The sequence below is a fragment of the Staurois parvus genome, unplaced genomic scaffold (genome assembly GCF_062004578.1).
Source record: "Staurois parvus isolate SC_StPar_1 unplaced genomic scaffold, SC_StPar_1.0 ptg000634l, whole genome shotgun sequence".
Classification (NCBI taxonomy): domain Eukaryota; kingdom Metazoa; phylum Chordata; class Amphibia; order Anura; family Ranidae; genus Staurois; species Staurois parvus.
The window spans coordinates 1,332,491-1,359,279 of NW_028318430.1; the positions used below are offsets into that span (position 1 = coordinate 1,332,491).

General features: G+C 45.9%; 1 protein-coding gene across 1 annotated transcript in view; it reads right to left on the reverse strand.

The window, feature by feature from the left end:
- VWA3B (von Willebrand factor A domain containing 3B) overlaps positions 1–26,789 on the reverse strand; it is a 254,156-nt gene that overhangs the window by 75,056 nt on the left and 152,311 nt on the right. Inside the window, exon 26 of the mRNA XM_089693477.1 lies at positions 9,800–9,972. Within this exon, the coding sequence (XP_089549603.1) occupies positions 9,800–9,972 (173 nt within the window). The remainder of the gene's footprint in view (positions 1–9,799; positions 9,973–26,789) is intronic.

Consider the following 26,789-nt stretch of genomic DNA (forward strand, 5'->3'; position numbering starts at 1 on the left):
CTTGTCCAACTTGTCAAACAAGAGTTCCATCTCTGCAACATTGTATCAGTTCACTCTCTGCAGTAGCTGACTTATAATTACACTGTTGATGGTGAACACAGGAATTTTCATAAACTTATACTTAGCTCCATTTGATGGCCAAATGCTGATTTAAATCATTAATTTACATCCGAAAAGCACATAATATACAGTATTTGCAATTGTTTTTTGACTGATTTGCACAGAACAAATGCACTTGCCCTTTACTGAGCAAATAGCTATGCAAATTCTTTATAAATGAAGCCCTTAGTTTACAGTATATGGGCCTCTCTCATATTATTTACTATAATGTTAAGATATTTTCTCTATTGCTTGAATGTTCTTTATTTTGGTTGACTGTTCTTAAAGCTATTTTGCTCTTAGAATTGAATGTTATGTTTGCCCTGTGAAAGGCAGTAATTAGAAACTGACATTTCACACATATTACAAATATTGTGAGTTTTATTCATGACCTTTGAACAAATGCTGAGGCATCCACACAGCAAATATGTAGTTGCCATAATTATTTTACATGTGTATAGAATAAAAAAATTTTCACAGAAAGGGTTATTTGTTTGAAATGTATTTGACACTAAATTAAACAAATAGAGCATTTTTACTTTCAAAGTGAATTTTTACTTATCTTAATGAATAAGGCAAAAAAACTGAAACTTTAATTTGCAAAGAATACCCAATCACGTGCAAGGACATTTAAAGGAAAGGAATTCCTGCTCACATATAGACTGAATAATCTGCACAACTTCCCCTCATTCACTGAGCATAGTGAAAATGTACTTTACAAAGACAAAAATGCTTAATGAATGAATTGCGTTGATGTCAATCACCCAATCATGTGCAGGCAGATAGTCCTTTTTTTTAATTTCCTTTCCTATAATTGGGTATTCTTTTTAAAATAAATTTTCATTAATTTTTTCATCTCATTCACTGTGCATATAATGCTTGGAAAAAATTCTTCAAGGAACTTGCAGGCTTCAAGGATCTTTTTTAAATTCTTTATTTTAAAGGGTATGCACCACAACAGGCTGACATATTGAAATTCACATCTATGGGGGTCAAAAGTCACTGCAGACATTGTTGACCAGATTACAAACAGTCATCATAAGATATGTAAGTGATAAACATTGTATAAGTGAGAAGTAACTGTATAGATAAAATATTATGCCAAATAAATTGCTGTAAGGTCTGCAACAGCATTTTCTAACTTGTTGACATTGTTGACAAGGGGTGGATAAAGAGCATTTGAGGGGGTCTCTTGAAGCAGTGAAAAATAGAAAATGCAAGGGAGACCATCGACAATAGCAGGAGGAGGAAAAAAAAGGGAAGGGGATGGACAGGGTTAAACTGAAAATTACCAGTGTCTAGACTCTAGAACATTTCATAGGTTACCAAAACAGCCCAAACCTAATTTGTCCAAAAGAGGAAGCTAGGCCAGTGGCCTGGCACCGAGGATTTGTTTTAAAAGCCATCCCTACCCCATGATCCTCTTACTAGAAATAGGCACCATAGTTTAAGACTTGTAATAGCATCTCTAAATATGTTAGACTATGCTGCACACAGACATGTTTAAAACTAAAGAACTATCCTCTGGGAGCACAATGTAACCCTGACATCTCATCTCATTTTCTGTTGTATCAGAGCCTTCTTCTATTAATGCAAGTCCCAGAAAAAAGGGAAACTTCAATTCAGAGGATGTTCTTCAATAGTACAATGTGAGAGTGAAGACTATTTGAAACATTAATAAATGCTTTCCAAATTGGCAGTGTCTGATGAAGATAATGCCTCTAGAGAATCTGCTCAATCCAAATGAAATGAATTATGCAGCAGGCAGACACAGCAATTGGAAGATAAAATAATGTTGAAGCTGGAATGGCCAGGCTGAATTCTGGTTATCTCGTGTACATATCGTTCATGCATATAATGTGGGTGTCTTTGCCACTATGTTTTTACAATGCAAAGTTCTGTGGCTGAAAAAAAAATTACTGTTGTGAACCGCAGCCAATCAGAATTTGCTTTCATTATAAAAGAGAAAATGAAATTGGTTGCTGTAGGCAAAGTTATCCTTTACCATACCTAATGCCTAAATGTTAACTATATGAGTATATAGCAAAAAAGATTTCAATTGAAACCGTTCACATCTAATTAATGGTTTGAAGGGCTTGATACATATTCCATCAAATTTACCCATATAAAAAGTGTTTTTTTCTGCTTATTCTGATCAGAACACCTAAGAAAAATTTGTGCATGTGTGCCCCCGTACCTACAGTCTTTGTAAATGGTACATTACTTTAGGATTCATCAGCAATAAAATGTGACTACATCGCACAAGATGAGAAATCATCAAGATCTTTCTGTAAGAAATATATTATTTATATTATCATTATTGTTCATTATTGTAATAGACAAATTCAGCTTCCTCTGAGTCTTTATCAATGACAGTTATGTCTTTACATTAGCATTTAATAGGAACATTACATTGTAAGTATGACAAAGAGTCGAGTATCTAGCTGGTATCTAGCTGCTCATCCCCAACATAAATGTAAATGAAGAATCCCTCTATGGGACTTTAATGCAACAACCATGTCATTACACATATACTCAAAAGAACTTTTTTAAAAGATATGTTTTTATCACATAGACATACTTCTGAAAGATACATAATCTTTAAAAAAAGATATATTAGCTCTGATGGATATTGCAAACATTCTTCCATTACAGAATAACAAAATTCCCAAAAAGTAGGGTAACCTGATTCACCTGTACCACCAACAAAGAGACCCATCAACCCTAACATACAAGAAGTGACGTCGTGACATCACGCTGGCACCCAGCGTGAAGACACCAAACACGCCAGGCATATGCGCAATGCCACACAATGTCCGTCATAAGATGCCGTCGGCATAGGAGATTTCCCCCTAGAGGCAACTGGACAAAGCGCCCTCTGTCCGTACCATCAGGAGTATGGATTAGAATACCGGGGAATAATCCCCCGCAGGGCCATCCATCTCCCATGTCAATGTTTGAGGTAAGGGTCACCCATCAAAACAAGGCCAGTGTCATCCTGGAATTCATCTAAAGACGTAAAGAAAACCAAGAAAAATATACTACTAACAGCATGAAAACAAATATACATAATTAAAAATTACTAACATATGCAATATAACAAAACAGTAATAATAGTGCACATGCCCAAAATGTCATTTACTAGTTTTCTGTGTATTAATTATCACTCATTCCTATGTGATTATCTAGAAATCTTTCTTGTATTTGTGTCCCCTGAAGAAAATAAAAAAAGTGGAATGATCGAAATGCGTCGGTTTAACTTTTTTGGAATTTTGTTATTCTGTAATGGAAGTATCTTTGCAATATCCATCAGCGCTAATATATCTTTTTTTTTTAATAAAAATGATGTATCTTTCACAAGTATGTCTATGGAATAAAAGCATATGTTTTAAAAAAGTTCTTTTGAGTATATGTGTAATGACATGGTCGCTGCATTAAATTCCCATAGGGGGATTTTTCATTTACATTACACTGTAAGTAATACAAATGTTAAAGCATCATTTGCTTTCTACAAGAAAAATATTATATGCATTATGACTATTGTAAATGACAATCCATTTTCTTCTCAGGACATTTATTTGTCTTCTCATTTTATAGAAGGGCCACTTGGCATAAAATTTATGTTTAGCCACACAAAGTCATTGGAACAGATAAGCTTGGCAGCACTATTAAAATGGTTGAGCCTGGGGAAAATGTAACTTGTCCAAGATAAATAGCACACATTTTTTGAAGAAGGAAATGATCAACAAACTGCATTCATGAAAAATGTACTGTAGATTTAAAGCCCGCTTGTACACAGATTTAAAGACGAGATCCAGGCAAAAAAATAAACACTGTACAATATTGAAATACAAACATGGGAGCCATTTATCTGCCATAGCATTTGAGTTTCTGTCCATTCAATTTTAATGATGTAAATTGTCCTGCCACATAACACAGCCAGGTAACCTACTTTTTTTCTATTTAAGTTGAAGTTTAGGTGTGGCTTTTTCACAAAATTACATTGGTCCAGCTAACAGGAGGAGAGAGCAGTGAGATGACATGGTCTGCTGATTCTTCACTGTTTGGTCACAGGTCAGCTGTGTTGCTTAAAGTGCCACAAATAATCCATATGCATCCACAGCTTAATGGCCGTGTAATCTATTTTTTATGGAATTGTTCTTTACTGTGTTTCCTGCCTCCTTTTAATGACCTCTGCAAGCTCCTGAACCTCACCCTTCCACTTCCGTTTGTTTGAAACAAGCAGTTGTGATCATGTGCACTGCTCTATGCACACTACAAATCCCATAGTCTATAGTTCCTAATCCATCTTGAGAGTGAGAAAGAGAGGGTGGCTCTTACACACAGTGGATGCAGCTTTTTAAACTTTAGTGTCACTTTAAAGCTGAAGTTTGGGTATGGCTTTTGAAAAGTTACATTGGTCCAGCTTGGATGTACATATGTATGTGCCATAGTTGGCCAATCCCTGTGAAAGCTGGAGATCACTGTAGTAGACATGGCTAGTTTCTGAGTCCCTAGTGAACACAGGGGGTTCCCTCGCTCTGCATAGGCACCATTCAGAGAAAACTTTGCTCAAAAAAATGCAATCCATACTCTTTTTTTTTTTTTCATTCTTTATTTACAAAGTGTTTTTCATCTTTTGACAGTTATAAAAAATGACAAACCAGAAAGAAAACAAACACAGTACAGTATCAAACTACCCTGTATCATGTGCAATTAAAACCAAACAAAATCTATGCAAAGTGTTCTTTGATTGAACGAGGTGAAGAGGCAGGGCAGTGACATCACAATCTCTACCCCTTCCAATCAGCAAGTGCTTTCCTTGGGACCCAGAAACTAACAGTGATTACTGTAGTGGCTGTGCCTACAGTGATTTCCAGCTTTCACAGGGATCAACCAGGTATGATATATACATACTTATTCAAGTTTAGGTCAAGCTGGACCCATGTAACTATGCAACAAAAAAAAAGCCATACCCAAATATCAGCTTTAAGCAACACAGCTAACCTGTGACTGAACAGTAAAGGAGCAGCAGAAGAGTGATGAGATCATCTTACTGCTTTTTACCTTCTGTTAGCATGTTCTTTGTCAGCACATGTTCCAAGTCACAGCTTGGACAGCTGAGGATTCTCTCCCTACCTTCCCTGTTACAGCCCTGGGTGTCTGGGCAGCCAATCAGCAAGTGCCAGCTCTGTCACAAGGATAGAAAGAGAATGCGTCACATGTTCCCAAAACCCAGAAGATAATACAATTTTTCTAAGCTGATTGGTAACAAAGGGGTGGAGAGTATGTGCTACTGATAAAGCCACCGGGTTTAAATTTAGGATTAATACGCAATACAACATATACATATACATTACAAACCAATTGTAGTAATAGCAGCAGTAGTTTGGTTTGGTTTAAGTTGTACAGTTAAAAGGGATAGTGCCAGTTCGACATGAAACTGTTGAGAAAAAAATGTTGTATACATGTTTTATATGTTCAAGCACTGAACAGACCAATACGACATTTGTTACAGAAAAACAAGACTCTTTTAATTCCAAAGTATTTAGTATATGTAATGATGACAGCTGCTGCATTTCCAATTGAAACCTGATAAGCCACAAAAACTGATGGCTATGCATATAACAGCTTTGGTCCAGAGGTAGGAACTGTGCAAATGACACTAAGCTTGAAAAGAAAAAATAACAATGATATATCAATTTATACCTAGCAAAAGTAAGGAGCACATGGGCAAGGATCCTTACTTTTATATTGTCTTGTTCTGTTACCAACTTCACCTTACAAAAGTACAATTACTTCACTGCCAAAGAGCTGAACTCCAGGGATGTTATGTAATGCTTTCCTACATTTGGCCAGCTTGGCACAATGAAATTACCCATATGTGACACTTGATTGACCTCTTTGGAAGCTGCAAATCACCGTAGTAGCCGGGTGCTGTGTCAAGCAATTTCCCTTCTGCATTGTGACCACAGGGGTCACTCATCATAGCCACCATTCAGAAATACCCTTCACTTTTCTCAATGTAAAGAGTTCTCTGATTGGATGAGGTGGAGATCATAACGTCACCACCCTTCCTCTCCACCTCATCCAATCAGACAGTGCTTTGAATTGATTGAGAAAAATGTGGTTACTATGCAAAAAAGCATCACTGTAGAGGTTTGGGCTACTAAAGTAATTTGCAGTTTCCATGAAGGCCAATCAGATATCACTAATGCATACTTACATTGTGCTAAGCTGGCTCAGTGTAAGTATCCAACATATTTCATCATTGGATTTCAGATTTAATTCTGAGAATCAGAATATTAGTGTATATTAGAATATCATCATTTTGCCACTACTACCGTATTAGTAAAACATTCCACACGTTACCCAATCTTGCTATAATTTAATAAAAATCTCTAAACTGAAAAAAAACTTCTTTATTCCATATGCAATTTAATATTCCCTTGCAAAATGAACAGCCTTTTTCCCTATAGTAAATCAACCCCAGTGTGCTTGGCAATGAAATGGCTTTATCTTTGTGTTAAAATGCACCTAGATCTTAGCTGTAGCAAACATTGACCAAACAGATTTTAAATAATGCCTGATACATTTTACACGTGTAGGGCCTTACTGTCTACCAACAGATATTAGTTGATCAATGTCAAATGCACAGGATGTGGTTACTGCATGATCTGAATACACCTATGGTCAGGGGCGGACTGACAACTCATGGGGTGCCCCGGGCAATAGGGGATCACGGGGCCCTTGTGTCCTTGTGCAAACTCAAAAAAACCTATGAAAAAGGTACCAGGGGCATCTCATGGGGCCCCCTACTGACCCGAGGCCCTCGGGCAGTGCCGAGTTTCCAAATGGTCAGTCCGCCCCTACCTATGGTATTTATATAGTAACAGCTAGTCCCACAGACAACCTCAGAAAGGCTATAAGGGCACATTCACACCAGAAACTGCATGTAACTGCGCATTTTTATCCTTGTACCTATGCATGCAGTTAATGTGTTTTACCTGCAGTTGACGTGCATTTACATGCAGTTGACACACGCTTTTCTAACTGCATTTGACCTGTGAGGCCACTATCTTCTTCTTTCCTTGGACTTCTATGTGCACTGTGATGCGTTGCAATGCCTTTGCATGCGTTTGTACGCGTTTGCAGCATGCTGTACTGCGCTGAACTGCACTGCAATGGTGTGAACTATGCCCATAGGATTGCCTGGATTTCTATCTGTCTATGCAGTTGGAGTGCAGTTCATAATGCAGCCAACTGCATTCAACTGTGTTCAGTGTGAAAGGGCCCTAAGAGCTTGTTTACACCACAATTTCTGTGTTCAGTGTGCAGTTCTGCTTGTGCATTTACATGCATTTGTAATACATTTGTGGCACATTTGCAGTGCAGTTGTCCATTTTCAGTGTGTTTACATATTTTCTGGTATGTTTAAATTGCAAAAAAAGTGCAGCATGCTGTACTTTTTTTTAAACACAAATGAAAGCACTGCTTTCATTTGTAGTAATTTTTCTTGTGTAATCATTTGTACTGAAAAAAAATGTGTTCAACTGCATCCGTGTTCTGTGCACATTTCAGGCATCATATTCAAAATGCACTGCAGTTGCAATCTGCAGCAGGTGTTAATGCTACGTTAACAACACCCCAAGCACAAGTCGCAGTGCATTTGCGGATCGCATGGTACAGAAGTACCATGCAATCCAGTTGCAGTGCATTTTTTAAAGTAGCGTAAGCAATACGTCTGGTGCGGTCCAGTGCCGTGCAACCAATTCAAAATGAATGGGCTCAAATCGTACTACAGTGCACGTATATAGCACAAGAATACACAGTGCATTCTTGTGCAATTCCTGGTGTGAACTGGCCCTAAAAGAGCCTTGAGCTAGACTGTCTTTTCTTTTTAGCAAAAAAACTATTGGACTAAGGGCAGCCCCAGGGAGCATAAAGTAAACATAAGGTTTACTCTCAGTTTATAATGCCATGCATATACATAGTAGATCTGACCCAAACATATATGATGCATATACAGTATATTTGTATTTATTAGGGTATTTCATTAAATACTGGAAGTTAGAGTCTGTGTAAACCCTAAAGTCTTAATGTTTTGACCACCATTCTGAATTATATTTTACATGTGTGGTACCACTCTAAAGTGCCCATATTTCTGAGTTTTTTTTGACATTTTAAACAACATTGTCTTAGAAATTTCACAGCTTCCACATTTTCCGAATAATACACCAACTACAGCTATTTCAGTTAAATCCAATACTCAGAACTTCCCTGTTTTTCGGTGGATGGCTTCATTTTATGTCTCCTCTGATGCATGCAATACAATAAAAATACACAAATATGTAACAAAAATAACAGAGAAAACACATGTAAATGAAAATCATTTTAGTAACATGTAACCTCTTCTGTTCTCCATTGAACATCCTTTCATACTGCTTTTCCCTTCTGAAATATAACACCATTAGGGGAGAGCAATTCATGCACTCCGTAAAATAAAGCCTGTGGAAAAAACTATGCTAAGCAGTACTCATAAAATTACATTAAATTAGCAATATGGTATTCCTTGTTTGATGTTTAAAATATGCTAATTACATTTTTCCTTTCATGAGGTAATTTTAAAAGAAATTGATGTTTTTTTGAAGATCATGAATACAAAGTTTGTTTTTTTTAAGCTATCTCCCCTATATCTGGAATATACACTGGGATATATAAATCATGCTGCTTTTTTAAATATCTAAATCCAAACTTTTTTTGTGCTGCATAGATAGAGTTAGCAGTCCAAGTTATTGAGTTTAGGTCTTTCCAGTGAAGGGTACTGTAAATGTTGCAACATGCAACGTCATTTTAGATAGCTGTTAGATTAACCTCCTGTAGTAGTCCTGATGACCATTATTACCAGGACTAAAAGTCGTTGAAAGTCTAAAACTTTGAGTTGCCACTAGAATAGGAATAAAGCTGAAATCTTCAACACATGTTGTGTTGACAACTGTAAAAGAGGGTTTTCTTTTACTTAGGAGAAATTTTTTTTTAGGCTTTTTAATTTATTTTATTAAACATGTTCTTTGAATGGAAACAAATAACATAGAGTGGGGGGTTTCTCAAATTTGACTGCAAAAGTGAAAATACACTTTAAAGGTGCAGTGCCTTCTATTTTACATTGCAGATTCTTCTATTTGGAGTGTACACACCCTCCATTCTGAGTATTGTGTAATCTAATCAAGTGCAGTCAGAATTCAGAGTTCTATATGAAAAAAAAACTAAGACAAATTTCACAGAGTTGCTTATATGTAGTTGGGATGCTAGCTGTGCTATGTAATCCCTGCTTTCTCCATCTGATGAAAAGATACATCACCATTTAAAATTAACCTAACAAGAGAATGTGAATCTGACTGGTGGCTGTGAAAAAATGCCTCACTGACATTTTCATACACAAAGGATTCTGTATGGCAGACATAGCAAGGAGCCTACAGCTTTGAGTATAGAAATATCCTTTCTATATTACAAATTATTAAAAAACAGTTGGCCATATAACCAGATTACACACATAAACGATGAGTAGACTGGTGCATTAAAGTAATAAATGGGTAAAAAAAAGAAGTCCTAATCAGATGGGTTTTGTTCTTTATATGCATTTTCAGCCCTAATTTTCAGATCTGACTAAAATATACTTTAAATATACATTTTTATGTACCTTTGATTGTGCTGTCAGCACTAGTGGAAGAGTCACTGTCATTCTCGCCAGATGTCCTAGGTTTTACATGCAAATTCAATGAATGCTGGCTTCCCCTTGACAAAGATCTGTTCTTCTTTTTTTCCTTTGGTGGAGATGGTTTTCGGATGGGCTCAACAAACTGGATACTTGGGCTGATGTTCAAGATTAGACAACAAAAATAATCAATATGTTATTCATTTTTAATATCTATTGGAAGTACATGTACACATCTGCTGAAATAATTTGCTCTAGTCACTATGGACTGTGTTCTTCATTGTGTTAATATTTACACAGACACAATTTAGGATATAAGTTTGAAAGTAAGATCACTGCCAAACTTTAAATTTAAAGTACTAAAAATTAAGTCCTGCCAGCTTGTTTCATGCTGGCCCGTTTTGCAGGTATAGCTATCTAAAAGATTAAAAATAAGTTTAAAATATTGTTTAAAATCCAGTAATACACTGACTCACCCTGCTCTGCACATGCTCAATTGCTCTCTATTTTTTGGCACTGTAAAATGTAGAGGATGATCTGCTGACAGCCTAAAGATATACTGCTATGCAGGGGCTCTGGACTTCAGCAAAATGGCAGCCTTCAGCAAAAAGAAAAAGGAGCAATGCTGGTGGCAATTACAGCATGTAATGGACCCCAGACACCCACGACTGGGTATCTCCGTCAAGAAGCTGCTTCTCAGGCTCTTGAACACAAGACCAGTGAATCTGGCTATTGTTACCCCAAGATCCAGACGACACCAGATTTGAAGTAAACCAGAGGTATACTACTTTATTTGAACACAGATACAAGATATATACACTCAGTGGACCATTCTCCCTCCCCAAATAATGACACATGGTGGGGCAATCTACATTTAGTAACAAGAGACACACAGGTATTCAAACTTCACACCAGCAGGAGGGATCAGGAGGGAGGGCTGCTGGAGGCACCCCCCCACTAAGCTAATACACATAAACACATACATCCCATAATAGTTTGCTCCCAAGCCAGACAAACAATAGAACAATGGGATGCAGCCACATAACATTAAACAATCAACAACCCCCCACCCCACCTATCTCCCAAACATGTCTACACAGTCTGAGAAAAAGCCCACACAATATTAGGACAGATCACCCTGTACCCCTAACAGGCACAGGATGATTTACACATGAGGGGGATATGGGGAGCTGAGACAGGGGTCTCCCCACCTCTCCAAAGTTAGCTGGGTTCCATGGGCCCCCCACCCAAAGTGACATCCCGCCACACAGCACACACTAATTTTGGTAGCAGAATTAAGGTGGAATGTATATTTGTTTCTACGGAACTTTATTTTTTTATCAAGTTGTTATGGGTAAAGTTCTACTTTAAATCCCTTACAGCAACAATAAAGCTGAATTACAAGCCATTCAGGAGTGAAAAAAAAATAAAACCAATGCTTTGCATCTAGTGTCTAAATGACTTAAGCTATTAAAGGCTGCTAAACAGCAATTACAATAATTTTAGCAATGTTAGTATACTGGCATGGGTTCTTGATTCAAAGTGCACAATGCTTTGACTCAGGGAGCTCAAGTACACACATGGGCCTCAAAGGGCACCCCAGAAGAATTTAAAACATATAGAGGAAAACTAAGTGAGTGCCTAGCCAACTGTCATCCAAAACACTACATGTGATATGTCCCAATTGGGATGACACAGGATGTTACAATAATTCATTTCTGGGGTTACAGGAGACCCCATTCATCAGGACTGAAAAACAATAGACGTGCAACAGGTGAAAAATGTATAAAATCATAGCTATTGATTGTTAGAGGTACTATTAAACTACAGTCTAAATGGACAATTATATTACAGAATTGTTGTTAAACAAAATTACAGGATGTATCCTACTTACAAGCCGACCTCAATGCACTGTTTAATTGGGCAACTATGTGGCAAATGAGGTTTAATGTAGATAAATGTAGTCATGAACTTTGGGGCTAAAAGCACAAATGCAGCACACATATACTAGGGGGAGTACAGCTGGGGGAATCAATAGTGGAGAAGGATCTGGGAGTTCTGGTAGATCACAAGCTTAATAATGGCATGCAATGCCAAGCTGCGGTTCATAAAGCGAGCAAAATCCTCTCTTGTATTACAATACACTTCAGAGAGAGAGATCATCAGTAAGACCTTATCTGGAATATGCTGTTCAAGTTTGGGCACCAATTCACAAAAAGGATATTGTAGAACTGGAGAAAGTTCAGAGAAGGGCAACCAATCTAATAAGAAGCATGGAGAAGCTCAGCTACAGTTGTGTTCAAAATAATAGCAGTGTGTTGAAAAAAGTGAATAAAGCTCAAAATCATTCTAATAGCTTTTATTTCCATACACACAAATGCATTGGGAACACTACACATTCTATTCCAAATCAAAACATGAAGAAAAATAGATCAAATTTGTGTTGTTCCTCTAAAAAAATTGAAGAAAAGTGAATATTAGACTGTTCAAAAAAAAGCAGTGTTTGTATTCTTCTTTACAAACTCAAACATTCACTATATAAACTGAAAAATGTTTGAAGATTTTGCTTTCCTTTGAATCACTTAATTAATATTTAGTTGTATAAGCACTGTTTCTGAGAACTGCTGTACATCTGTGTTGCATGGAGTCTAGAGATGAGCGAATCGAACTAGGCGAAGTGGAATTCGTTTCGAATATTAGGAAAATTTCGATTCGCGACGAATCCGAAAATTAGCATACTTCGGATGCGCGAATCGAAATTTTTCCTAAAATGGCGGCGACATGTGCGGCGACAGAGCGGGGATGTCTGGGAAGGCGCGCAGACAAGGCGCGCTGACCCATAATGCATTCATTCATGACATGTGATCGCATTAGCCAATCAGCAGCCAGCCAGCCAGCACTGTGTAATGGTCGAGCTATAAATGGCGGCCATTTTAGAATTCTCCATTTGCCTCCAGTCATTCAAGAGAGGCAGAGCTGTCTGTATTGAGGGAGAGAGTTAGGGACACAGAAATGTTACTTAGGGCCAGAGAAACGTTACTTAGGGCCAGAGAAACGTTACTTAGGGACACAAAAACGTTACTTAGGGACACAAAAACGTTACTTAGGGCCAGAGAAACGTTACTTAGGGCCACAGAAACGTTACTTAGGGCCACAGAAACGTTACTTAGGGACACAAAAACATTACTTAGGGCCAGAGAAACGTTACTTAGGGCCACAGAAACGTTACTTAGGGCCACAGAATCGTTACTTAGGGACACAGAAACGTTACTTAGGGCCACAGAAACTTTACTTAGGGCCACAGAATCGTTACTTAGGGCCACAGAAACGTTACTTAGGGCCACAGAAACGTTACTTAGGGCCACAGAATCGTTACTTAGGGCCACAGAATCGTTACTTAGGGCCACAGAAACGTTACTTAGGGCCACAGAAACGTTACTTAGGGCCACAGAATCGTTACTTAGGGCCACAGAAACGTTACTTAGGGCCACAGAAACGTTACTTAGGGCCACAGAAACTTTACTTAGGGCCACAGAATCGTTACTTAGGGCCACAGAAACGTTACTTAGGGCCACAGAAACATTACTTAGGGCCACAGAATTGTTACTGAGGGACACAGAATTGTTACTCAGGGACAGACACAGAATTGTTACTCAGGGACAGACACAGAATTGTTACTCAGGGACAGACACAGAATTCTTACTGAGGGACAGACACAGAATTGTTACTGAGGGACACAGAATTGTTACTGAGGGACACAGAATTGTTACTCAGGGACAGACACAGAATTGTTACTGAGGGACACAGAATTGTTACTGAGGGACACAGAATTGTTACTGAGGGACACAGAATTGTTACTCAGGGACAGACACAGAATTGTTACTGAGGGACACAGAATTGTTACTGAGGGACACAGAATTGTTACTCAGGGACAGACACAGAATTGTTACTGAGGGACAGACACAGAATTGTTACTGAGGGACACAGAATTGTTACTGAGGGACACAGAATTGTTACTGAGGGACACAGAATTGTTACTGAGGGACAAAGAATTGTTACTGAGGGACACAGAATTGTTACTGAGGGACACAGAATTGTTACTCAGGGACAGACACAGAATTGTTACTGAGGGACAGACACAGAATTGTTACTGAGGGACACAGAATTGTTACTGAGGGACACAGAATTGTTACTGAGGGACACAGAATTGTTACTCAGGGACAGACACAGAATTGTTACTCAGGGACAGACACAGAATTGTTACTGAGGGACACAGAATTGTTACTGAGGGACACAGAATTGTTACTCAGGGACACAGAATTGTTACTCAGGGACAGACACAGAATTGTTACTGAGGGACAGACACAGAATTGTTACTGAGGGACACAGAATTGTTACTGAGGGACACAGAATTGTTACTGAGGGACACAGAATTGTTACTCAGGGACAGACACAGAATTGTTACTGAGGGACACAGAATTGTTACTGAGGGACACAGAATTGTTACTCAGGGACACAGAATTGTTACTCAGGGACAGACACAGAATTGTTACTCAGGGACAGACACAGAATTGTTACTGAGGGACACAGAATTGTTACTGAGGGACACAGAATTGTTACTCAGGGACACAGAATTGTTACTGAGGGACACAGAACTGTTACTCAGGGACAGACACAGAATTGTTACTGAGGGACACAGAATTGTTACTCAGGGACACAGAATTGTTACTCAGGGACACATAATTGTTACTCAGGGACAGACACAGAATTGTTACTGAGGGACAGACACAGAATTGTTACTGAGGGACACAGAATTGTTACTGAGGGACACAGAATTGTTACTGAGGGACACAGAATTGTTACTCAGGGACAGACACAGAATTGTTACTGAGGGACACAGAATTGTTACTGAGGGACACAGAATTGTTACTCAGGGACACAGAATTGTTACTCAGGGACACAGAATTGTTACTCAGGGACAGACACAGAATTGTTACTGAGGGACACAGAATTGTTACTCAGGGACACAGAATTGTTACTGAGGGACACAGAATTGTTACTCAGGGACAGACACAGAATTGTTACTTAGGGACACAGAATTGTTACTCAGGGACAGACACAGAATTGTTACTCAGGGACACAGAATTGTTACTGAGGGACACAGAATTGTTACTGAGGGACACAGAATTGTTACTCATGGACAGACACAGAATTGTTACTCAGGGACAGACACAGAATTGTTACTGAGGGACACAGAATTGTTACTCAGGGACAGACACAGAATTGTTACTCAGGGACAGACACAGAATTGTTACTGAGGGACACAGAATTGTTACTGAGGGACACAGAAGTGTTACTGAGGGACACAGAAGTGTTACTCAGGGACACAGAAGTGTTACTCAGGGACAGACACAGAATTGTTACTCAGGGACACAGAATTGTTACTCAGGGACACATAATCGTTGAATTAAAGAGTATGTCAGACAACATGCAGAGGAGTGGCAGAGGAGGCAATGTTTTAGGAGCGAGCAGACGTGGCAGCAGAGGAAGGGGTCGAGGCAGCACTAGTCGCAGCCAGAGGCCATTGCTCCCGGTGTCATCCAGCGGTCGTGTCTCCACCGACAACCCTGCCGTCATCGATTGGTTGGCTCGGTCGTCTTCCTCTTCCCAGGTCACCTCTGACACCTACAGCCAACGGTCGGTGGGTACGTCAGACACAACCGTTAGTTGGCATGGCCCGGGAGCAAGCCCACTGAAATCACGTGTCCTCGACCTGCCCCTGTCCTTTGGTGTTCCCTCACCAAGCGAAGTATCGCATGCTGTGGGCTCAGCCCCACTGTACAGTGAGGAAGAGCTAACAGAGGGCGGTCAGGAACGGGGGGAGACATCCGCCTCTTCAGCAGCCAGGCGAAGAAGTAGTGGCGAGGAGAGTGGCTCGGTAGCCGGTCTAGAGACAGGTCTGTCTCCTGACCCACACGCAGCCGAGGGGGCTAGTAGTGAGGCGGAGACCCTAATTGATGATGATGAGGCTGATCGCACTTGGCAGCCTCGTCGTCATCAGGCTATTGCTTCCGCATCATCAGGAGAAGAGGGTGGCAGCTTGGCAGAGAGCAAAACAGTCGGTGGGTTGCCCAGGAGGCAGCAGGGTCGCAGCAGTATCAGTGGAGGCAAACGGCCACGGAGTAGAGCACCAGCTCCACTGCAGCCTACCACCACGGCCAGTAGTGGTGCCGGTGTGCACGGAGGAAGTAGCAGTCAGCCAGTGAGGAGTATCGGGGGCAAAGTTTCCTACTCGGCGGTGTGGCAATTTTTCGTCAAGCCGCCCGAGGAAGTAAACGTAGCCGTATGTCGACTATGTGGCCAGAAAGTCAAGCGTGGCCAGGGGGCCCATGTTGGGACTACAGCGTTGCGGCAGCATATGCAGCGTCGCCATTTGGTGGCCTGTGAAAACCGTGATAAAGATATGGGGGTTCTGCCTGCCCCAGCCCCCGCTCCATCACCCGCTCCGTTACTTGCTCCGTCACCCGACGTCAATCGCCCTCTATCAGCCAGTCAAGGCTCCAACACCTCTGCTGAGGGGAGTTGTCGCTCGTTGGCATCTTCCGCTCGTTCAGATGCTCCTTCTCCTGCTACTCCTCTTCACGGATTCCGTCAGCAGTCTTTCTTGGAATCCGTTTCCAAGAGACAACAGTTTGCGAGCACGTACCCGACGGTGCAAAAGCTGAACGTCCTCCTGTCCAAGTTGCTGGTGCTGCAGTCCCTCCCTTTCCAAGTGGTGGACTCAGCACCTTTCCGAGAAATGATGGCTTGTGCCGCGCCGCGGTGGAGAGTGCCAAGCCGTCATTTCTTCGCCAAAAAGGCAGTGCCAGCCCTGCATTCACATGTAGAAGAGATGATGGGCCAGTCTTTGAGCATGTCGGTCTCTGCCAAAGTGCACGGCAGCGCCGACGTGTGGAGCTGTAACTACGGTCAGGGACAGTACATGTCATTTACGGCCCACTGGGTGAACGTGGTGCCGGCACAGCCGCACCAGCAACTTGGACAGGTCACGCCGCTTTTGCCTCCACGTTTGCACGTCCTTGGTCCACAAAAGATGTCCGCCTCTACCACCTCTTCTTCCGCCGTGTCCTCAGCCGCCACCCCCGTGCCAAGTCCCATTACCCGACCGGCATATCACATGTGCAGGGCGCAACGGTGTCACGCTGTGCTGCACCTGGTATGCCTTGGCGAACGTAGTCACACAGGGGAGGAACTTCTCAGTGTAATGAACAGAGAAATCGACAGATGGCTGTCTCCGCGCAAACTGAAAATCGGAACCATGTTGACCGACAACGGAAAGAACATGGTGTCTGCTCTGCGTCAAGGAAGGTTGTGCCATGCGCCATGCATGGCTCACGTGTTCAATCTGGTTGTCAAGCGGTTCCTAAAATCCACCATCCCACTGCAAGACATCCTTAAAATGTCACGTAAACTTTGCATGCATTTCAGCCATTCCTACACCGGAAAGCACACCCTCCTTGAGCTGCAGCGGCAGAACGGAATTCCACAGCATCGCCTGATCTGCGACGTTGCAACAAGGTGGAATTCAACCCTACACATGTTAGACCGCCTTTACGAACAGCGAAAGGCCATCACCGATTTCATGATGTTACAAGCGGATAAAGGTACTCCCCTGTGTAACTTCGATGTCAGCCATTGGCAGCTCATGCGTGACACCTGCCGCTTGCTCAGGCCTTTTGAGGAGGCCACGCTATTCGTGAGTCGGCAGGACTATGGGATGAACGACGTCATTCCTCTGTTGCACGTCCTGGAACAAATGCTGTTAACAATGGCTGGTCAGGGTGCGGTAGACGTGGCGCACAGATCTCAACGCCACATGACCCCTGTGGGGGCAGGACAGGAAGAAGAGGAGGAGGTAGAGGAGGACATTGGTGCTCAGGAATTATTGAGTGAAATGGGTGGTTTTTCCACTCAGCGGACAGGAGTGGAGGAGCAGGAGCATCTGGTAGAGGAGGAGGAGGAGGAGACAGAGGACCCAGACGCACCGTGGCAGTATGCTGTGGAGATGGAGGCAGGGAGTCCCTCGCATTCCTTGGCACAAATGGCCCATAGCATGCTCGGTTGCTTGCGTAGCGACAGCCGAATAATAACCATCAGACAGAGGGATGACTTTTGGCTGTCCACCTTGTTGGACCCTCGCTACCGTTCAAAAATGGTGGCCTTTTTCACACCTGCTGAGAGGGAGGCCAAAATAACGTACTATAAAAACCACCTATGTAGTCAGTTGGTCTCTGCCTTTCTGCACCAACGTCCATCCTCAGACACTGTGGGCCCTGTGCGCTCGCGTTCCGCTGCCATGGCAGCAGGGGAGGGGTGGGGTGGTAGGAGCAGTGGCAGCTCCACCAGCAGCGGCTGCCTCAGTCTGCAGTCGATGATGAGTAGCTTTCTTCACCAGCGCAGTGAGGAAACTACTAACCAGCCGCAGCAGCAGCAGCATCAGGTGGACCTGGAGCAGGACCTCAAACAACAGGCTTGGGCCTACTTGGACAGCACCCTGCCAACCGAGGTAGACAATCCCCTTGACTACTGGGCAACGAAACTTGACCTTTGGCCCCAACTAGCTGAATTTGCCCTTGAAAGGCTGTCATGCCCGGCCAGTAGCGTGGCATCTGAGCGCGTGTTTAGTGCGGCAGGAGGTATTGTAACTCCGCGGAGGACACGACTGTCCACCCAAAGTGTGGAGAGACTCACGTTTGTGAAAATGAATCAGGCGTGGATTAGTCTGGATTTCAAACCACCAGTTCCTGACACAACTGACTAAATCCGCCATGAATCATGCCCCAAACATGTGCCACTTTCAGGTCTCCTCACACTGCTGGTGTGTTCCATTTTTTGTCATAGGGTGCTGGCAGATTACGGGCCTCCCATTGCTGCTGCCAGGCCCGTAATCTGCCGTGGGCCCCTGTACCGCCTCTTCATGCTGCTGCCAGGTCCAGAGTGTCTCATGGGTCCCTGTACGGCCTCCCATTGCTGCTGTCTCCATCGCCACACTCTGCCATGTGCCACTTTCAGGTCTCCTCACACTGCTGGTGTGTTCCACTTTTTGTCATAGGGTGCTGGCAGATTACGGGCCTCCCATTGCTGCTGCCAGGCCCCTAATCTGCCGTGGGCCCCTGTACCGCCTCTTCATGCTGCTGCCAGGTCCAGAGTGTCTCATGGGTCCCTGTACGGCCTCCCATTGCTGCTGTCTCCATCGCCACACTCTGCCATGTGCCACTTTCAGGTCTCCTCACACACTGCTGGTGTGTTCCATTTTTTGTCATAGGGTGCTGGCAGATTACGGGCCTCCCATTGCTGCTGCCAGGCCCGTAATCTGCCGTGGGCCCCTGTACCGCCTCCTCATGCTGCTGCCAGGTCCAGAGTCTCTCATGGGTCCCTGTACGGCCTCCCATTGCTGCTGTCTCCATCGCCACACTCTGCCATGTGCCACTTTCAGGTCTCCTCACACACTGCTGGTGTGTTCCATTTTTTGTCATAGGGTGCTGGCAGATTACGGGCCTCCCATTGCTGCTGCCAGGCCCCTAATCTGCCATGGGCCCCTGTACCGCCTCCTCATGCTGCTGCCAGGTCCACAGTGTGTCATGCCATGTGCCACTTTCAGGTCTCCTCACACTGCTGGTGTGTTCCATTTTGTCATAGGGTGCTGGCAGATTACGGGCCTCCCATAGCTGCTGCCAGGCCCCTAATCTGCCATGGGCCCCTGTACCGCCTCTTCATGCTGCTGCCAGGTCCAGAGTGTCTCATGGGTCCCTGTACGGCCTCCCATTGCTGCTGTCTCCATCGCCACACTCTGCCATGTGCCACTTTCAGGTCTCCTCACACACTGCTGGTGTGTTCCATTTTTTGTCATAGGGTGCTGGCAGATTACGGGCCTCCCATTGCTGCTGCCAGGCCCGTAATCTGCCATGGGCCCCCGTACCGCCTCCTCATGCTGCTGCCAGGTCCAGAGTCTCTCATGGGTCCCTGTACGGCCTCCCATTGCTGCTGTCTCCATCGCCACACTCTGCCATGTGCCACTTTCAGGTCTCCTCACACTGCTGGTGTGTTCCATTTTTTGTCATAGGGTGCTGGCAGATTACGGGCCTCCCATTGCTGCTGCCAGGCCCCTAATCTGCCATGGGCCCCCGTACCGCCTCCTCATGCTGCTGCCAGGTACAGAGTCTCTCATGGGTCCCTGTACGGCCTCCCATTGCTGCTGTCTCCATCGCCACACTCTGCCATGTGCCACTTTCAGGTCTCCTCACACTGCTGGTGTGTTCCATTTTTTGTCATAGGGTGCTGGCAGATTACGGGCCTCCCATTGCTGCTGCCAGGCCTTAATCTGCCATGGGCCCCCGTACCGCCTCCTCATGCTGCTGCCAGGTCCAGAGTCTCTCATGGGTCCCTGTACGGCCTCCCATTGCTGCTGTCTCCATCGCCACACTCTGCCATGTGCCACTTTCAGGTCTCCACACACTGCTGGTGTGTTCCATTTTTTGTCATAGGGTGCTGGCAGATTACGGGCCTCCCATTGCTGCTGCCAGGCCCGTAATCTGCCATGGGCCCCCGTACCGCCTCCTCATGCTGCTGCCAGGTCCAGAGTCTCTCATGGGTCCCTGTACGGCCTCCCATTGCTGCTGTCTCCATCGCCACACTCTGCCATGTGCCACTTTCAGGTCTCCTCACACTGCTGGTGTGTTCCATTTTTTGTCATAGGGTGCTGGCAGATTACGGGCCTCCCATTGCTGCTGCCAGGCCCGTAATCTGCCATGGGCCCCCGTACCGCCTCCTCATGCTGCTGCCAGGTCCAGAGTCTCTCATGGGTCCCTGTACGGCCTCCCATTGCTGCTGTCTCCATCGCCACACTCTGCCATGTGCCACTTTCAGGTCTCCTCACACACTGCTGGTGTGTTCCATTTTTTGTCATAGGGTGCTGGCAGATTATGGGCCTCCCATAGCTGCTGACAGGCCCCTAATCTGCCATGGGCCCCTGTACCGCCTCCTCATGCTGCTGCCAGGTCCACAGTGTGTCATGCCATGTGCCACTTTCAGGTCTCCTCACACTGCTGGTGTGTTCCATTTTGTCATAGAGTGCTGGCAGATTACGGGCCTCCCATTGCTGCTGCCAGGCCCCTAATCTGCCGTGGGCCCCTGTACCGCCTCCTCATGCTGCTGCCAGGTCCACAGTGTCTCATGGGTCCCTGTACGGCCTCCCATTGCTGCTGTCTCCATCGCCACACTCTGCCATGTGCCACTTTCAGGTCTGCTCACACACTGCTGGTGTGTTCCATTTTTTGTCATAGGGTGCTGGCAGATTACGGGCCTCCCATAGCTGCTGCCAGGCCCCTAATCTGCCATGGGCCCCTGTACCGCCTCCTCATGCTGCTGCCAGGTCCAGAGTGTCTCATGGGTCCCTGTACGGCCTCCCATTGCTGCTGTCTCCATCGCCACACTCTGCTATGTGCCACTTTCAGGTCTCCTCACACACTGCTGGTGTGTTCCATTTTTTGTCATAGGGTGCTGGCAGATTACGGGCCTCCCATAGCTGCTGACAGGCCCCTAATCTGCCATGGGCCCCTGTACCGCCTCCTCATGCTGCTGCCAGGTCCACAGTGTGTCATGCCATGTGCCACTTTCAGGTCTCCTCACACTGCTGGTGTGTTCCATTTTGTCATAGAGTGCTGGCAGATTACGAGCCTCCCATTGTTGCTGCCAGGCCCCTAATCTGCCATGGGCCCCTGTACCGCCTCCTCATGCTGCTGCCAGGTCCACAGTGTCTCATGGGTCCCTGTACGGCCTCCCATTGCTGCTGTCTCCATCGCCACACTCTGCCATGTGCCACTTTCAGGTCTCCTCACACACTGCTGGTGTGTTCCATTTTTTTTCATAGGGTGCTGGCAGATTACGGGCCTCCCATAGCTGCTGCCAGGCCCCTAATCTGCCGTGGGCCCCTGTACCGCCTCCTCATGCTGCTGCCAGGTCCACAGTGTCTCATGGGTCCCTGTACGGCCTCCCATTGCTGCTGTCTCCATCGCCACACTCTGCCATGTGCCACTTTCAGGTCTCCTCACACACTGCTGGTGTGTTCCATTTTTTGTCATAGGGTGCTGGCAGATTACGGGCCTCCCATAGCTGCTGCCAGGCCCGTAATCTGCCATGGGCCCCTGTACCGCCTCCTCATGCTGCTGCCAGGTCCAGAGTCTCTCATGGGTCCCTGTACGGCCTCCCATTGCTGCTGTCTCCATCGCCACACTCTGCCATGTGCCACTTTCAGGTCTCCTCACACACTGCTGGTGTGTTCCATTTTTTGTCATAGGGTGCTGGCAGATTACGGGCCTCCCATAGCTGCTGCCAGGCCCCTAATCTGCCATGGGCCCCTGTACCGCCTCCTCATGCTGCTGCCAGGTCCACAGTGTGTCATGCCATGTGCCACTTTCAGGTCTCCTCACACTGCTGGTGTGTTCCATTTTGTCATAGAGTGCTGGCAGATTACGGGCCTCCCATTGTTGCTGCCAGGCCCCTAATCTGCCATGGGCCCCTGTACCGCCTCCTCATGCTGCTGCCAGGTCCACAGTGTCTCATGGGTCCCTGTACGGCCTCCCATTGCTTCTGTCTCCATCGCCACACTCTGCCATGTGCCACTTTCAGGTCTCCTCACACACTGCTGGTGTGTTCCATTTTTTGTCATAGGGTGCTGGCAGATTACGGGCCTCCCATAGCTGCTGCCAGGCCCCTAATCTGCCATGGGCCCCTGTACCGCCTCCTCATGCTGCTGCCAGGTCCACAGTGTGTCATGCCATGTGCCACTTTCAGGTCTCCTCACACTGCTGGTGTGTTCCATTTTGTCATAGAGTGCTGGCAGATAACGGGCCTCCCATTGCTGCTGCCAGGCCCCTAATCTGCCATGGGCCCCTGTACCGCCTCCTCATGCTGCTGCCAGGTCCATAGTGTCTCATGGGTCCCTGTACGGCCTCCCATTGCTGCTGTCTCCATCGCCACACTCTGCCATGTGCCACTTTCAGGTCTCCTCACACACTGCTGGTGTGTTCCATTTTTTGTCATAGGGTGCTGGCAGATTACGGGCCTCCCATAGCTGCTGCCAGGCCCCTAATCTGCCATGGCCCCCTGTACCGCCTCCTCATGCTGCTGCCAGGTCCACAGTGTGTCATGCCATGTGCCACTTTCAGGTCTCCTCACACTGCTGGTGTGTTCCATTTTGTCATAGAGTGCTGGCAGATTACGGGCCTCCCATTGCTGCTGCCAGGCCCCTAATCTGCCATGGGCCCCTGTACCGCCTCCTCATGCTGCTGCCAGGTCCACAGTGTCTCATGGGTCCCTGTACGGCCTCCCATTGCTGCTGTCTCCATCGCCACACTCTGCCATGTGCCACTTTCAGGTCTCCTCACACTGCTGGTGTGTTCCATTTTTTGTCATAGGGTGCTGGCAGATTACGGGCCTCCCATTGCTGCTGCCAGGCCCGTAATCTGCCATGGGCCCCCGTACCGCCTCCTCATGCTGCTGCCAGGTCCAGAGTCTCTCATGGGTCCCTGTACGGCCTCCCATTGCTGCTGTCTCCATCGCCACACTCTGCCATGTGCCACTTTCAGGTCTCCTCACACTGCTGGTGTGTTCCATTTTTTGTCATAGGGTGCTGGCAGATTACGGGCCTCCCATTGCTGCTGTCAGGCCCCTAATCTGCCATGGGCCCCTGTACCGCCTCCTCCTCCCCATTGCTGCTGCCAGGAGGCAGCAGGGTCGCAGCAGTGTCAGTGGAGGCAAACGGCCACGGAGTAGAGCACCAGCTCCACTGCAGCCTACCACCACGGCCAGTAGTGGTGCCGGTGTGCACAGAGGAAGTAGCAGTCAGCCAGTGAGGAGTAGCGGGGGCAAAGTTTCCTACTCGGCGGTGTAGCAATTTTTCGTCAAGCCGCCTGAGGAAGTAAACGTAGCCGTATGTCGACTACGTGGCCAGAAAGTCAAGCGTGGCCAGGGGGCCCATGTTGGGACTACAGCGTTGCGTCAGCATATGCAGCGTCGCCATTCGGTGGCCTGTGAAAACCGTGATAAAGATACGGCGGTTCTGCCTGCCCCAGCCCAGGGTTCCATTTTGTCATAGGGTGCTGGCAGATTACGGGCCTCCCATTGCTGCTGCCAGGCCTTAATCTGCCATGGGCCCCTGTACCGCCTCCTCATGCTGCTGCCAGGTCCACAGTGTCTCATGGGTCCCTGTACCGCCTCCCATTGCTGCTGTCTCCATCGCCACACTCTGCCATGTGCCACTTTCAGGTCTCCTCACACTGCTGGTGGCAGTCTTTCTTGGAATCCGTTTCCAAGAGACAACAGTTTGCGAGCACGCACCCGACGGTGCAGAAGCTGAACGTCCTCCTGTCCAAGTTGCTGCTGCCAGGCTCGTAATCTGTCATGCGCCCCTGTACCGCCTCCTCATGCTGCTGCCAGGTCCAGAGTGTGTCATGGGCCCCCGTACTGACTCCTCATGCTGCTGCCAGGCCCGTAATCTGTCATGGGCCCCTGTACCGCCTCCTCATGCTGCTGCCAGGTCCAGAGTGTGTCATGGGTCCCTGTACGGCCTCCCATTGCTGCTGCCAGGCCCGTAATCTGCCATGGGCCCCCGTACCGCCTCCTCATGCTGCTGCCAGGTCCAGAGTGTCTCATGGGTCCCTGTACGGCCTCCCATTGCTGCTGTCTCCATCGCCACACTCTGCCATGTGCCACTTTCAGGTCTCCTCACACTGCTGGTGGGTTTCCATTTTGTCATAGGGTGCTGTATGGCCTCCCATTGCTGCTGCCAGGCCCGTAATCTGCCATGGGCCCCCGTACCGACTCCTCATGCTGCTGCCAGGCCCGTAATCTGTCATGGGCCCCTGTTGTCGCTTGTTGGCATATTCCGCTCGTTCAGATGCTCCTCCTGCTACTCCTCTTCACGGATTCCGTCAGCAGTCTTTCTTGGAATCCGTTTCCAAGAGACAACAGTTTGCGAGCACGCACCCGACGGTGCAGAAGCTGAACGTCCTCCTGTCCAAGTTGCTGCTGCCAGGCTCGTAATCTGTCATGCGCCCCTGTACCGCCTCCTCATGCTGCTGCCAGGTCCAGAGTGTGTCATGGGCCCCCGTACTGACTCCTCATGCTGCTGCCAGGCCCGTAATCTGTCATGGGCCCCTGTACCGCCTCCTCATGCTGCTGCCAGGTCCAGAGTGTGTCATGGGTCCCTGTACGGCCTCCCATTGCTGCTGCCAGGCCCGTAATCTGCCATGGGCCCCCGTACCGCCTCCTCATGCTGCTGCCAGGTCCAGAGTGTCTCATGGGTCCCTGTACGGCCTCCCATTGCTGCTGTCTCCATCGCCACACTCTGCCATGTGCCACTTTCAGGTCTCCTCACACTGCTGGTGGGTTCCATTTTGTCATAGGGTGCTGTATGGCCTCCCATTGCTGCTGCCTCCACCGCCACACTGTGGCTCCACACTCTGGTTTTGGCCCCGTGACTGCCCAAATGAGTGAAGTGTGCGGTGATTCTAAGATCGACGGCACTCATCTGCATGTCATACTGACTGATAGTATTATTTCTCTTCCCCAGCAGACTCCAAGGGCATTTAAATTAAAGGTACAGTGTTCTGCACTAATATAAAGGCTCTCTGAAGCCTAGAAACACCCTTTTATAAGTTAAATTCGCAGCAAATATATTCGACTCGAATCGAAATTTTTTCACGAATTCGCCGAATCAGTCGAATCGAATTTTTGAATAATTCGCTCATCTCTAATGGAGTCAACCAACTTCTGTCACCTGTGAACAGGTATTCCAGCCCAGGATGATTGGACTACATTCCACAGTTCTCTATTTCTTAGTTTTGCCTCAGAAACTGCATTTTTGATGCCACCCCACAAGTTTTCTATTGGATTAAGATTCGGGGATTGGGCTGGCCACTCCATAACGTCAATCTTGTTGGTCTGGAACCAAGATGTTGCACATTTACTGGTGTGTTTGGGGTCGTTGTCTTGTTGGAACACCCATTTCAAGGGCATTTCCTCTTCAGCATAAGGCAGCATGACCTCTTCAAGTATTCTGATGTATTCAAACTGATCCATGATCCCTGGTATGCGATAAATAGGCCCAACACCGTAGTATGAGAAACATCCCCATATCATGATGCTTGCGCAACCATGCTTCACTGTCTTCACAGTGTACTGTGGCTTGAATTCAGTGTTTGGGGGTCTTCTGACAAACTGTCTCCGGCCACTAGACCCAAAAAGAACAATCTTACTTTCATCAGTCCACAAAATGTTGTGCCATTTCTCTTTAGGCCAGTCAATGTGCTCTTTGGCAAATTGTAACCTCTTCAGCACGTCTTTTTTTCAACAGTTGGACTTTGCGGGGGCTTCTTGCAGATAGCTTGGCTTCACATAGGCATCTTCTAATTGTAACAGTACTCACAGGTAACTTTGGACCTTCTTTGATCTTCCTGGAGCTGATTGTTGGCTGAGTCCTTGCCATTTTGGCTATTCTTCTATCCATTCGAATGGTAGTTTTTCGCTTTCTTCCACGTCTTTCAGGTTTTGGTTGCCATTTTAAAGCATTTGCAATCATTTTAGCTGAGCAGCCTATCATTTTCTGCACTTCTTTATATGTTTTCCCCTCTCCAATCAACTTTTTAATCAAGGTACGCTGTTCTTCTGAACAATGTCTGGAATGACCCATTTTCCTCAGAATTTCAGAGAGAAATATACTGTAACCAGCATGTACAACATTTGCTGCCTTCCTTCCTTAAATAAGGGCAATAATTGCCACCTGTTTTTCAAAGAATGAATGACCTCACTAATAGAACTCCGCACTGCTATTATTTTGAACATGCCCCTTTCAATTAGTGATTCAATTACACAGAATCAGCAGCATGCATGTCATGCCTGTTGGGTCTGTTGGATT